The sequence below is a fragment of the Aplidium turbinatum genome, chromosome 3 (assembly GCF_918807975.1).
Source record: "Aplidium turbinatum chromosome 3, kaAplTurb1.1, whole genome shotgun sequence".
In the NCBI taxonomy this organism is placed as follows: Eukaryota; Metazoa; Chordata; class Ascidiacea; order Aplousobranchia; family Polyclinidae; genus Aplidium; species Aplidium turbinatum.
The window spans coordinates 14,175,574-14,189,089 of NC_137474.1; the positions used below are offsets into that span (position 1 = coordinate 14,175,574).

Here is a 13,516-nt window from a genome sequence, read left to right on the forward strand (position 1 = left end):
GTTTCATCCACTAGGTGCCGCTGCATTATGAGCTGTCGTTGAAAAGCGTTGCTCAAGCGCACACCTTGAGTTATCAAATGATTCAAAGCCTCTACACTACATGTAGGCTATTAGGAAATGAATGGGTTAATTTCTAAAGAGGCTTTTTTCAGCCCGAGGATAAAGACTAAAGAGTCTTACAATCAATCATATCAAATCACTATTTTCAGGAAATACAGAATAGACTTTTATTTGAATGTAGAGATTAATGGCAAATCTTTCCCAATGCTTTGTGGGCAAACTTGCATACAGGACGGATGGTATGATATATAACAATGTGAAAGCTGGATGTTTTCAAACGAAGCGATCTACAGTTATACTTTACTTACGGTAGCACGACAAGACATTTGCTTAGGTAAGCTCAGAATAACACGTCCACGGTGACAGGGATTCGTTTTAAGAAAGAGAATAACAAAAAAACGATGGTCCAACAATTAAATACGAAAAAAAAATAAGGAAAGTAAAGCAGAAACGAAGATGGAGGAGTTGCATATAAGTATTTGCAATTAACAGATAGTTAGGCTATAATAGTTTTTTGGAATAAATTTTTATCAAATTTTTTATCATTAGTGAGGATATGAAAGTTGTGGTTGTACAAAAGAATGCACAAAACACACAATAATGAAAACATAAAATCCGCACCAGCGACCAACACAGTGGGATTCAAGCAATGATTCCAGCTAAATGCTGACGATGACAGAGAATCCACTTTGTTGTATCACAAACAGATAAAGCTACGTAAGACAAACAGATCAAACATTACCATTTTGATTAGAAGTATACCTACACTAAACATAGGCTAAATAAATCGAATGCTTTTGGCCCAGCACTGTGCCCTCACGTACGAAAATAAAAATTGAATTAGCCTACATTTATGCATTGAAGAAAAAAATAACAAAAATTAAATTTTACTACCGATATACTACAACTAAATATATTACAATGAAGTTAACGCAACTTACTAATAGATGTATGCTTTACACAATTGAATGTAGCCCATGGGTCTGTCGGAATATCGTATGACATCCTCTGGGGGTGTTGCAATTGTCACACTAAGCTTTATAGGTTGGCGAAAGTCGTAAAATAGAGGATAGAAGCAACCAATTGATATAATTATTTGCAATTAACAGATAGTTAGGCTATAACATTTCTTTGGAATAAATTTTTATCAAAATTAAAGCCATTTTTGAAAAAAGTTTTTCAGTTTTAAATCAGAGGTACAGAACAGTGCTCTTCAGAGGAAACTACCTCTCCATCACTACTTGAGATCCTCCGGGCCAAATGACTTGAAAAGCAGTTGCTCAATTGTGTAAGTCTCAAAGGATTGGTCCTTTCTGGCACAATACACCGGCATCGTTTTTGAAAACTGCAAAACAAAGTCATCACGATAGATTCAAGTTTTAAACTGCATGTCACAAGATAAGGATTAAACTGCACAACTCAAAGGAAACTTAAATTTATCGGCTACGTCATCAGGAAAGAACTACGAACATCTCTGTTTAAGCTGCAGCCTTTTCAGGGGGCGTGCCGTGGCAGACAAGTGACAACGAATAACAACATTTCTATTTAACTTGCAATAAAATATATCAATTAGTCAACCAAGAACACTTTGAGACACTGCAGTACATAGGGACTTTTGGAAAAATGTACGAACTGAGCAACTGAGCATCCAATTTATCAAAGGCCGCATCGGCTATGATATAAACATAGATACAAGTTGAAAGTTAAACGTGCGCGACTTTTTCGTCCACGTGGCCAAACAGTGAAAGGATCTAACAAACATCAGGAGTCGCTCGTTCGATCCCCACTGGAAGCGCAGGATGAGTTCTGGGGAAACGCTTACAGTATGATAAAAAGGAGATAGCTTACTAAAATTAACTTCGGGCTATTACACTTAATCGAAGTCTCTACCACCACACATTTTGAAACCTACACCTACACATTTTGAACATGATAAAAAGCACATGTCACATTTCTTTACAACCAAAATAATTTTGATCAATGTTTATAAGGTAGAGCTTCGGTAGAGAGTTTGTCTTGTTGAACCATAGGCATACGAAGCCGAGCAACGTGATCAAGTTTAACATCTTCAAGTTTATTACATTTACATAAACATAAAACTACGCAACAAATTAAGTATCGAACGTTTTCGACATCACAAGATGTCCTCTTCAGGAATAATATACATACAAATTAACTACATCTGAAAAAAATACAATGATTAACTAAATCTATAAACAGAAAAAGACAAAAACTGCACAGTTTGCTGTGCAGTTTTACACAAACGTCACAATCCACTTTTTCACAAACGTCACAATCCACGTTTTACACAAACGTCACAATCCACTTTTGAACAGACAATATTGTATGCTTGCGGCTCGTCTTTCTTGCTCTCTGTATTTTAAAATTAGTTTTTTCGCACCTTGCCTTTCTACCATATCATGCGATCTGTTTAACACCTTTTGATGCAGTTACCTTTGATTCTCGTGGAGCCTATATCGTTGAGTTTGAGCTAGTCAGAAGTACTGTGCAGTTTTTGTCTTTTTCTGTTTATAGATTTAGTTAATCATTGTATTTTTTTCAGATGTAGTTAATTTGTATGTATATTATTCCTGAAGAGGACATCTTGTGATGTCGAAAACGTTCGATACTTAATTTGTTGCGTAGTTTTATGTTTATGTAAATGTAATAAACTTGAAGAAGTTAAACTTGATCACGTTGCTCGGCTTCGTATGCCTATGGTTTATAAGGTACTTAAACTGAAAACATCTTTTTTAAGCCAAACTCGGTTGTTCCACCAACAAGAAGAGGTTTGCATCATTAACAAAAACCAAACGAAAAGTTTTGTTACAGACAGAGAGTATGGTGAGCAGCTTGGTTGTGACATGTAGTCCACAACAGAGAATGAATTCAACCCTTTGAAGGGTTCTTCACACGTTTACGATATAACCTTGTGTATTATTCCTTATATTGCACCGTGTTAAGGTTAAAAATCAACCACAGTTTCTACCGGTTTCTAAAACTTACCTCTCGCAAGGTTTGTCGGCAAATTCCGCATGGCGTAAGGATATCATCAGTGTCCCTGAACAGCAATTATGATATCACAATCACACCGCAGCAATTTGCATTCAAATATCAACAAAGAACATTCATTATGAATAAGCCCAAAGCTATATGAAATGGTCTCAGATATTGGCTGAGTGGATAGAAGGCTGGCCTCCAAGTCAGTAGAAGTAGGTTCGATGAACCAGGGATTCATAGTATAGGGATCGCCAACTCGGCTGGCAATGCGACAATCGGAGTGTAAAAGTGTTGCCAGATTTTATTTTTATTTTTAGAAAAAATGTTATTTTGGCATTTTTAAAGAGTAGTGGTCGCCCAAAGCTTGTCTGTTTAAAACTAACCTGAAATTTAAAGTTGCACAAGATTGAGTTAAAGTTTGTAGTTGTGTTACTTTGCAATAAGAATGTGCTGAATTTATGTGCAAAACTTAAATAAAACTTGCAGGTTTAAAAAAAAATTTACTAACCAGTTAAGAACAAAAAAAATTGAGAAACTTAAAAATACACCTCAGAAATAAAGAGCTTCATGTTTTAAGTGTTGAAGCCGGTAATTATTTTTCAAGTAATATGTTTTATGTACAAGAGAGGTTAAATTTGCCAAAAATATGATAGTTTGATAAGTGAAAAATAAAATTGCTTTAGATTAGTTTTAAAATATTTATTTACGGGCAAGTTTTGGGCAACTACTACTTTAAAAATGCCAAAATAATATTTTTTTCTAAAAATATAAAAAATATCTGGCAACACTTTTACACTCCGATTGTCGGATTTCCAGCCGAGTTGGCGATCCCTATAGTATGAATCCCTGGATGAACTTACTTATCGGGTCATATGAACGACATCATAAAAATGGCACTGAATCTTACTGCTGCTCAACACTCAGCAGTGAGGGAACGAATCCAGAGTAATAGTGTACTCGTCAGTGCCTCGCCTCCTGAGTCCAGACAGCTGCGTTAAAACTGTCTGCTTTGCAAGCGATGAGAGCAATGCATATCTGGGATATACGTTAAATAGACGCACAAAATCAACCTTGCAATAAAAAAAAACTCCGAAGATTGCACAATAAAATTTTCAAGGTGATTAAGTTAGGCCGATATGAATGGTTAATATAGTGTTATTCTATTTGAATAATTGTGTGATTATCAGGGGCTCTATCCACTTTTAGAATTCGGGGGGGTGATTTTTGGACAGTGGGCTAAAATCGTCATAGTCATTTCAACTTCTGGGGGGCGTAGCCCCCAGACCCCCCATTGCAGCATCAGCTTCTTTCTGATCGAAGCATAGGGTTTCCAAGTCGTTTCACAAAGTATGTTTCGGAAAGGGCATTTTTGGGTAAGCAAACTGGTAGTCACTTAACAAGAAATAATTCTGGCACTGCAAATGAAAACTCAAACCAATCATAAACTACGTTTTCCGTGACGTGAAAAATGGCGAAAAGAAGATGATCCAAAGCAAATCAAGTGCTGGATTTTCTATCAACTGTTTGTTTGTTTGTTTATTTGTTTTTCATATTTTTACCCTGCATTGCGAGAAAGCGGACTTGAGCGCTATGCATCAGTGTGCGCCTTTCGACGTACACCTGACCCACGCCGCAGCTGACGTCAATGTATGTTTACGGTTGTCTACTCTACTTATGACTTAAATTTGGTACTACCCATTACTCGAAATCGATCACTGGGTAGAGGCAATTATACTTATAGTGAAGTTTCTTCCCCAGAGAAACAACAGCAAGTGCGGGGGGGAGGGGGTGGAGTCGAACATGCAGGCTCTCGACTGCGAGGCCAACGCGCTAACCACTCGGCCACTGCTGCCGACTAAGTTGGCAATAGGGTTGGGATTTCGGGATCAAATTTGAAATCCCGGGATCGGGATTTTCCGGGATTTTTACTCCTTAATCCCGGGATTTCTCGGGATTAGCAAAGTACGAAAATACACATGCAAGCTACACAAACGATATTTATTTATTGTAATACTGACGCAAAAACATGAGAGCATCAAGAGTATCATCGTTTTAAGACGATTTCTGATTTTGCTGGCAAAATATCCAAGAGCTGAAAATGCACGTTCAGCCTCAACAGATGTTGGCTTAATACTTTTCAATGCCTCATATAAATTGTTCGGGTTTTCTGGCCTTTTTTGCTTGCTTCATACATCAGCATTTCTTTTTGCATTACTCGAGCGCCGACATTAAAGTTTTGTGCTTCTTCACTTTCATCTTTTGCTACGAAAGCATGCAGCTCGTGAGCTAAACTTATTTCAGTGTCATGGCTACTACTGTAATGGCATCTTCATGTTGTTCAGTAGAGCCTCGATCCAATTCAACAGTTGGGCTTGTGAACAATCTTTGAAGAACGTTCGTGGCCAGGGCAGCGAGTTTCTGACGTTTTATTTCATGGCCAAGCTGATCCTGCGGTTGATCAATGTAGGAAGGTTTCTTGAGGTACCCAAAAGGTGAACCAGTTCGGCATTCCGACGCTCGTCGATTCGAAACCTGAAGCTTTTCTTCGTCCTTGCTAATTTCCGAATTTAGTTATTGTACTAAACGCTGAAGCTTTCAAAACGGCTTGACAGAAGTTACATATTGCTTTTTCTGTAGATTTACAATACAAAAAGTTTTGCCAAACCTCGGATTTTCTCTTTGAACTTACATCTTCAAAATTCGCCATTCTGAGCTAAATTTTAATTTCTCCTTTGCAAAAAGATAGGGCAGAATTAGCAGAAACTGTCCTAATAGCACAATGGCACAACCGTCTTTCTAACTCTAAAATACTCAGTTGCACTAATCTACGACTGAAGCGATTGCGTAGTTCATTGTTATGCCATGGTTGATATTATTATCACGCCTCCACATGGTGCGCATGGTCTGAGGGTCCTGGACGACGAGACTGCCGAGTGGCTGATGATTTCCTGTCCTCCAATCTAGCCTGGAAAGATCGCTCATACGCCATCATCATCACTAATGTGGAGTGTACAAAACAACCAGCAGATATTGTAAAACTGCTTTAAAGCCAAAATAATATGAGCGTCAAGCGATATGGCGCTACATCAGGTTTTGTAGATGTTTTCTGGAAATCCCGGGATTTTAATAAAATTAATCCCGGGATCGGGATTAGAAAAACGGGTGAAAATCCCGGGATTCCGGGATCGGGATTTCCCGGGGTCCCAACCCTAGTTGGCAGCTAGTTGACTTTTTAGGGGTTAGGGCTAGAAAGTAGTCATTTCATTGACGCGGTTTCGATTCCCACCACTGCTATTGCTCTTTTTTCTTCTGTAATTACCAAATAAAATTCAAAACAAAGATTAACACTCTGGCTAAGTGCGAGAAAGGTCAGAATTGGACGGTAGCCTCTTATAACATGTTCTGATTGGTTGACGGTGTCATTCTAGTCATTTGCAGTGGCAGAATTTTTTCTTGTTAAAGTGGCTACCAAGCCAACTAAGTTAAAACACAGTGTAAACGCCTGGCTCGTAGTTCAGGGTTGCCAAACCAAAAAATCATATTGAAATGAAATATATATTCTTATTGATAAAAAATTCAAAATGTGCTAACAGCGAAAATATATTTTTCAAAATTTGATCAATAAAATATCACAAAACCTTTTCAAAGCCAAATGAGTGGGGGGGGGGGGGGTGATTTTGCATTGATCACCCCCCCACTCCAATTAGTGGGGGGGGTGATCACCCCCCTCACCCCCCCTTGGATAGAGCCCATGGTGATTATCCAAGTTTAAGGTGAAACAGTCTATCATGTTTCTTAAGCAGTATTTGCTTAATAGGTCAACAATGTAAAGCCCTTTTCTAAGCCTGAACATGATATGGTCGAGAAAGTAAAACGTGTCTCACCCAATCACAGCTATAGCAGCAAACTTCCTGTAGCCTTCGGAAACAGCTTTCCCAACAGCAGTTCGTTCGGCACAAACTCCGCACGGGTAACTCGCGTTTTCGACGTTACAGCCATCAAACACTTGTCCATCTTCAGTTAAAATTGCCGCTCCAACTCTGAAGTTGCTGTACGGGCAATAGGCGTTTAACTTCGCTTTGTCCGCTCTGGAAACAAGATCACTTGGTTTCACACTTTGAGATGTTAGCTCTGCCATTGGTGGTGTGTTTGAGTGATGTACTTTAAAACGTGGTCTATGCAGTCAGTGTATCTGAATAGTATGTGGAAAATGAAGGTTAGAAGCTTTAAAACCATTCTTTTCATTTGAAATACGGATCTTTCCTCCAATTAGGCTTGGTCTACGTTCAAATTGAAGCTGCAGTTTAAACCAACAGCAGTCAGAAACTTACAATTTACTCAAGCACTTCAAGGTTATACACAATTTCTGGATTTTCACTATTTCCTACTAGGCTTCCTTATTTCCTTCGGTTTCCGATTTTTAAGTTTTAAACAAATTTCGACAAACCGACAAAAAATCTAACCGAATTCCGAAAAACAGGATTTTTAAAAGCAGCATAACAAATCGACAACTTGTTTAGAAAGTCCGCTTTTTACCCTGGAGACTACAGTTTAATTTCAGATCCGGTCATAATGGCTTAAAAATATTATCTATTCTTTTTGGCGTTCAGCAGCAAGATGCCACGGAGGGATAAATGTTGTCTAGTGCTAATCCACCAAGAAATAATGTGAAGGACAAAAACCATCTACACAAATACACAAAGTGGAAACCGAACCATATGGCTGCCTAAGGTGTTATCACGAATGATAACAGAAAAGTCAGCGAGGTGAAAATGTTCAAACACATACAGAATCAACAAAACGAAAGCTTGAATTATTTCTGTGAGTGTCTGACGTTTTTTCGTAAACAGTTGTTCGTAAACAATTGTTCGGAAAATTAATTCTTCGTAACACAATTCTTCGTAAAGCAATTCTTCGTACATGCAATTAACCGTAAGGGAACGTTCAAATATTACGTAACGCTTTTTTTCCGAATTTTTGCCCCCCCCCCCTCCCCCATGTAACGCCAACGTAACGCTTTTTTCAATCCCCCCCTCACCCATGTAACGCTTTTTCACTACAAATTCAGCACAAAAAACTACCATTCCGTACTCGAAAGCGTTACGTAACGTTTTGCTTGAACCCCCTCCCCCCTGATGTGACGCTAACGTAACGCTTTGCATAAACCCCCCCCATAAACTACGATATCAGCACAAAAAACTACCATTCCGTACTCGAAAGCGTTACGTAATGCTTTGCTTGAACCCCCTCCCCCCCGATGTGACGCTAACGTAACGCTTTGCATAAACCCCCCCTCCTCCATGTAACGCTTTTTCACTACAAATTCAGCACAAAAAACTACCATTCCGTACTCGAAAGCGTTACGTAACGTTTTGCTTGAACCCCCTCCCCCCGATGTGACGCTAACGTAACGCTTTGCATAAACCCCCCCTCCCCCTCGAAGGCGTTACGTAATATTTGAACGTTCCCTAATACTAATTGTTCGTAAAACAGTTACAATTCTTTACGAACAATTAATTACGGTAGCGTATATGCTACAGATGTGCTAGATGTGACGTGCTGTAGACGAGCAGACAGAGTGTAGAGTCCCTGATTCAGAATGGCAGAGAAAAAGGAAAGCCAAAACTTTTGTATCGTGGCCAGCTTTATTACAAAGATTATAGTGCACCGCACAAGGTCAAGAAACTACTTATTGGAAATTTGAGCATTTTTAAAGGAAATGTCCTGCACGAGTAACAGCAGGGGCGCCAAAACAATTTTTGACTGGGGGGGGGACAGGATTATGAAAAAGGGCACTTTTGTTGCTGAAAGACCAATTTTTTTAAAACTTTTAAGATAAGATCCATATTTTTAAAACTTTTAAGATTAATATCCATTAGCGATAATGCTCATCTATCAGCTCACTATCGAGTAATGATACAAGTGTCCGGTATACAAAGAAGGACATCATGCTATGTTATAATGATGTAACCTACTGTGTTGCAGAATTTCTGCTGTGAATATTATTTTGAGCTTTTGATTAACCATTTCAAAAATATTTTCATTGTTGAATATCTCGAATGCTAGAGCCAATTCGAAAAAATTAAGTGCATTTTCGGAATCAGGGGCCTTGAAATACTTTAAAATGACTCTCACCTTTATTTGTGCCAAATTTTTTTGTTGGCCTGTGTTATAATTAGGCTAAAAGCGAATAGCAGAAATTGTTATATTGCAAAATGTGCAGTAGCTTACATGACTTTAAAAGGGCACCATTGCCCCCTGTCCCTCCATGACACCACCTGCCCCCCGCTTCCGGCGCCCCTGAGTAACAACTGAAAAATTGTTCACAAACAATTCACCTATCACCTGTTTACGAACAATTCACCATACGAACAATTGATGTATACGAAGAAATGATTTACGAAGAATTGTTTTACGAAGAATTAATTTTACGAACAACTGTCTACGAACAATTGTTTTACGAACAACTGTTTACAAACAATTCACCTACTGGCTGCGTCAACAACTTATTCCAAGTTACGGTCTAAAAACATGTTTTCACAAGCCTCTTTTGTGTTGATATTATGCTGAGAGTAACGGGGATTTTTATTTGAAAAAAAAAAAAAAAACGGAGATCGAAAAACGAGTGGCCTGCATCTCCGAAACCAAAATCTCGGTTTTCTGTAACTCTTTCTGTTACGTTTGTTTACATTTTGAAGAAAAACGTCCTACCAGACAGTTGAAAACGTCCCACCTATGTAAGACTGTGCCCGATCGATTCATATCGACTTCTGGAGAGAAACTCACTTTCAAAAGTCAAAACTACTGTTGGACCTACTGTACACAGTGAACTTTCTCAGGCAGCAAAAGCTGCCGCTTTTAAATCGTTTCGACATCAAACGATATCAAAACAAAGTAAAAATGGCAAAGATTTTTGTTTGGGTTGCCACATGCCCGGACCTAAAATAAATCCTCAAACTGCTTACGTGTCTTGTTTCTACAAAAACACACTGATCTGCTGACCTTACAAACGCTGTGATACGACCAGCAGTGCAATGAAACAGCGGGCAATTCCAAGAAAGCAGGCTATTGGGAAATAAGTAGCACGTTGTGACAAATGTTCCTGTTATTTTGATTTAACCTAAGTGACCATTAGCTTGCAAGGAGTCTACAATGTCCAGCATATTTAGATAAACTGAGAAGTGCACGCAAGGGTGGCTAGTAAACAGAGTTGGATCTCCGCTACCTTTAAAGTAGCGCGCTATCGCTACAATATGCCAAAAAAAGTGGCGCTACCGCTATTCGCTACCAGTTGATGAAAAGTAACGCGTTACCGCTACTCGGACAAAAAGTAGCGGGAGTTACCTCTACGCGCTACTTTTGTCCTAAACTGACACTGGAGTGCTCTATTCAAGCATCTTGGAAAGTCAAAATGACCTTCAAAACGAACATGTCCTTTCAGCACCACATTCATTTACATTGTAATTTCAACGACGTTATGGAAAACAAGTTCGAAATGAAATTTTATTCTTATGCTCAGTCTTTTGGCTGATGTGACTATCAAAAGTCTCTAACAATGATTTACTTTTTTTCGCTTTAAATTGGAAAGTAGCTGAAAGTACGACTGAAGCAAAAGAAGCGCCCATTCTCTACCGCTACATTGGGGTAAAAGTAGCGTACTAACAAAAATGTAGCGCTTCCACCGTTATAAAAAAGTAGCACTAGTAATGGCGCTACAAAAATAGCGCGCTACAGCTCACCTCTGCTCGTAAGTCAATCTCATCTAAACAATAAGCCTACCTACTGTACAGTGTACATCCTAGTTACAACTGATGATCTGGCAATCGTTTCATCACAAACAGCGTTTTTCTTTATGGTTTTTGCTCAAGCCTGACGTTGGGTGTGTTTACTGTTTAATTGCGTATCGATTGCAGATACAGCCAACCCACGCATTGTTCTACACAGGCTACTTTGCGCTCGCATAAGCACTGCAATATTCCTAACTGGCAGTGGCAATTACAATATTTGTATAAATAGACAACTATATTCCTAACTGGCAGTGGCAACTACTGCCAGTTAGGAATATAGTTGTCTATTTATACAAATCTTGAAAATATCAGCTAAGGCTATGTGGGCTAATAAAGCTATTGCCTGAAAACATGTTATTGTTGTTTTGTTTGTAACATTTTATTTTTTTATTTCCTTTCCATGATACATTTTTCTGAAGATGTTGCGACCGTGCCAATTTCTTTCAACTTAATAACTTTTTTCGGTCACAAGCACGTTTCAACGTTCGTGTTTTGTCGCTTCTACCTTTTTCTCGACCTTTGCTATGTAGATGTTTATTGTTTTTGCTGTGATGGTCAGAAATAAAAACAACTGAACTGAGTTTCAGATTTCACATTGCTTTATCGTCTGGAGACGCTGAATTTATGCAGGGAAGTGATAGTTAGCCTATATACAGTGGCGTAGGCTACGTAGGATTTCCTAAGGGAGGGGGGCATTCAAAAATTTTTTCGAATTAAATCGAAAATGAATTGAAGAAACGCCCTTTTGCTAATAACAACCAGTGAATAAAGAATTTGCATGCCGCTCTTGATGGATTTTGAACGACTTGTTTGGTGACTTGAAATACAGTTGTAACAGTATAACAAAATAAACTTACAAAAAGCATTGATTAAACTTTGAGTGTATACTCAGTGAGGGCGACGGTGCAAGCAAATAATTATATAGTGACGCCAAACAACATGTAAAACTATTTATGGTTGCGCTACCAGCTGAGTATAACGGCAAGCGTTTTCCATGTGGTGGTCTGAAGTAAAAACAAACTAAATTGCTGCCTCTAGTGAAAAACTCGTTTTTAGATTGCTTGATCACCTGATAATAAAATAAAGCTTGATTTCTGATCATGCGTGAAAAGCTAAGCTAAGACAAACCATGCAGATGCCAAAATCATCATTTATAAACCATTAACCAAGGCTACCAGCGGTTTGCACTCGAAAAGAAGAACGACAAAAAACAATGGTACTGCTATTTTAACAAAAAACAACATTTTTCGGTTTAAACGTCAGTGCATGTGTCATTGTGTCAAGTCATTTACTGACGTATTTTTTACTAGAAACAATATTTCTCAACTATTCCTTGTTCTTAAGATTACTCCGTGTATCTCATGGCAGCTGCAGTCTAAGTTTACTTTTGCTTGCAGCAGAGATTTAGCTGTCCTTCCGTGAAGGCTGTTCTTTATGAAATACAAGTAGGCTACTCCACACCAGCAGTACGCAAATAGTGGGAAACCTTCCTCTCTGGGTCTCGACGTATGCTCAACTACGGTACTCAATATTGGGTAACAATGCAATTATTGCAATAATAATTACAACTACAGTAAACATAGTACAGGCGCAAAGATTAGATTGATAGTCACGTATGTTTAAACCAGTGTAAAATAACCACTGTCGCCCAAGCCTAAGCTGTAATTATGAGTATTGTTATCATCAAAGGTGCAGTATGCGTTACTTGCTAACCAAACTACTAACACAAGCAGTAAACCACAGACGACCCAGACAGCAAAACCCATCATTTTTGCATTGATTCAACGTCTGCAGACGTTGAATCAATGTAAAAATGGCGGATTTTGTAATCTGGAGAGTAAACCCCATAATCAAGCCTTTTATGTGTTAACTGGAATAAACGAGAAATAACTTAGCTGGTAGCCTATGTAAACCACAAAGCCTTTTCAATGCATCCAAGCACAACGACAGCATGCTTGCTGAAAATATACGCTACATTACACAGATCAATCACAAGTAATCAGGCCCTGTACTACTTTCAAAACATTTGCATCTGTTGCCAACTTCCATTAAATGTTATAAATTTGATCTTATCTTTTAGTGTTAAACTATTCAACCGTAACCAACAAATCATAAAAAAACCTGCCCATACAGTAAATACCCAAAATGCAAAAGTTTTATATTTCTCCTCCTTTGTACTTACAGTATATTATGTATAAGCATAAGGTTTATGCTATAATCGTGCGACGACGGCTTAGCCTGCACATAAAATGTTCTGCGGCCGAACAAGAACCTTTGCTGTGTGCGGGCTTGCGTCAATAAAGCAAAAGATATCGATCAACAAATCGAAACTTTTGTATTGCTTCAGAATGTTGAATAACTCATTCGATACCAAAGTTTCGATGCGAGGAAATCAAACTAGCTATGTTTGTGATATGATGTCATCATTTTTGTGCTGTTCAACAATCATATGACACTCTTTGAGTAGAGTGCAAAACCCCATGGCTACATGTGTTGGGGGCGTATAAAAAGGAGGTAAAGAAAAAAAATTATTGCGACATAAATTTTGAACATCTTAAATCGAAACATGTCTCCCGAATTGGTTTCATATGCAAATAGAGATGATGGTGCAGCAGACATGGGTTGTTTAATGGTTATAGATTAAACTTATTTTACTAGAGATTGAAGTG

General features: G+C 38.4%; 1 protein-coding gene across 1 annotated transcript; it reads right to left on the reverse strand.

Annotated features, from left to right (window-relative positions):
• Nucleotides 1-213: 213 nt before the first annotated feature.
• LOC145766307 (cytidine deaminase-like) lies at nucleotides 214-13,099 on the reverse strand. Its single transcript, XM_082577988.1, has 4 exons — nucleotides 13,030-13,099; nucleotides 6,945-7,252; nucleotides 3,067-3,121; nucleotides 214-1,405 (listed from the first exon to the last, which is right to left on the reverse strand). Exons 2-4 carry the CDS (start codon nucleotides 7,196-7,198, stop codon nucleotides 1,298-1,300), a joined length of 417 nt encoding a protein of 138 aa, XP_082434114.1. The 5' UTR covers nucleotides 7,199-7,252; nucleotides 13,030-13,099; the 3' UTR covers nucleotides 214-1,297.
• Nucleotides 13,100-13,516: the final 417 nt, after the last annotated feature.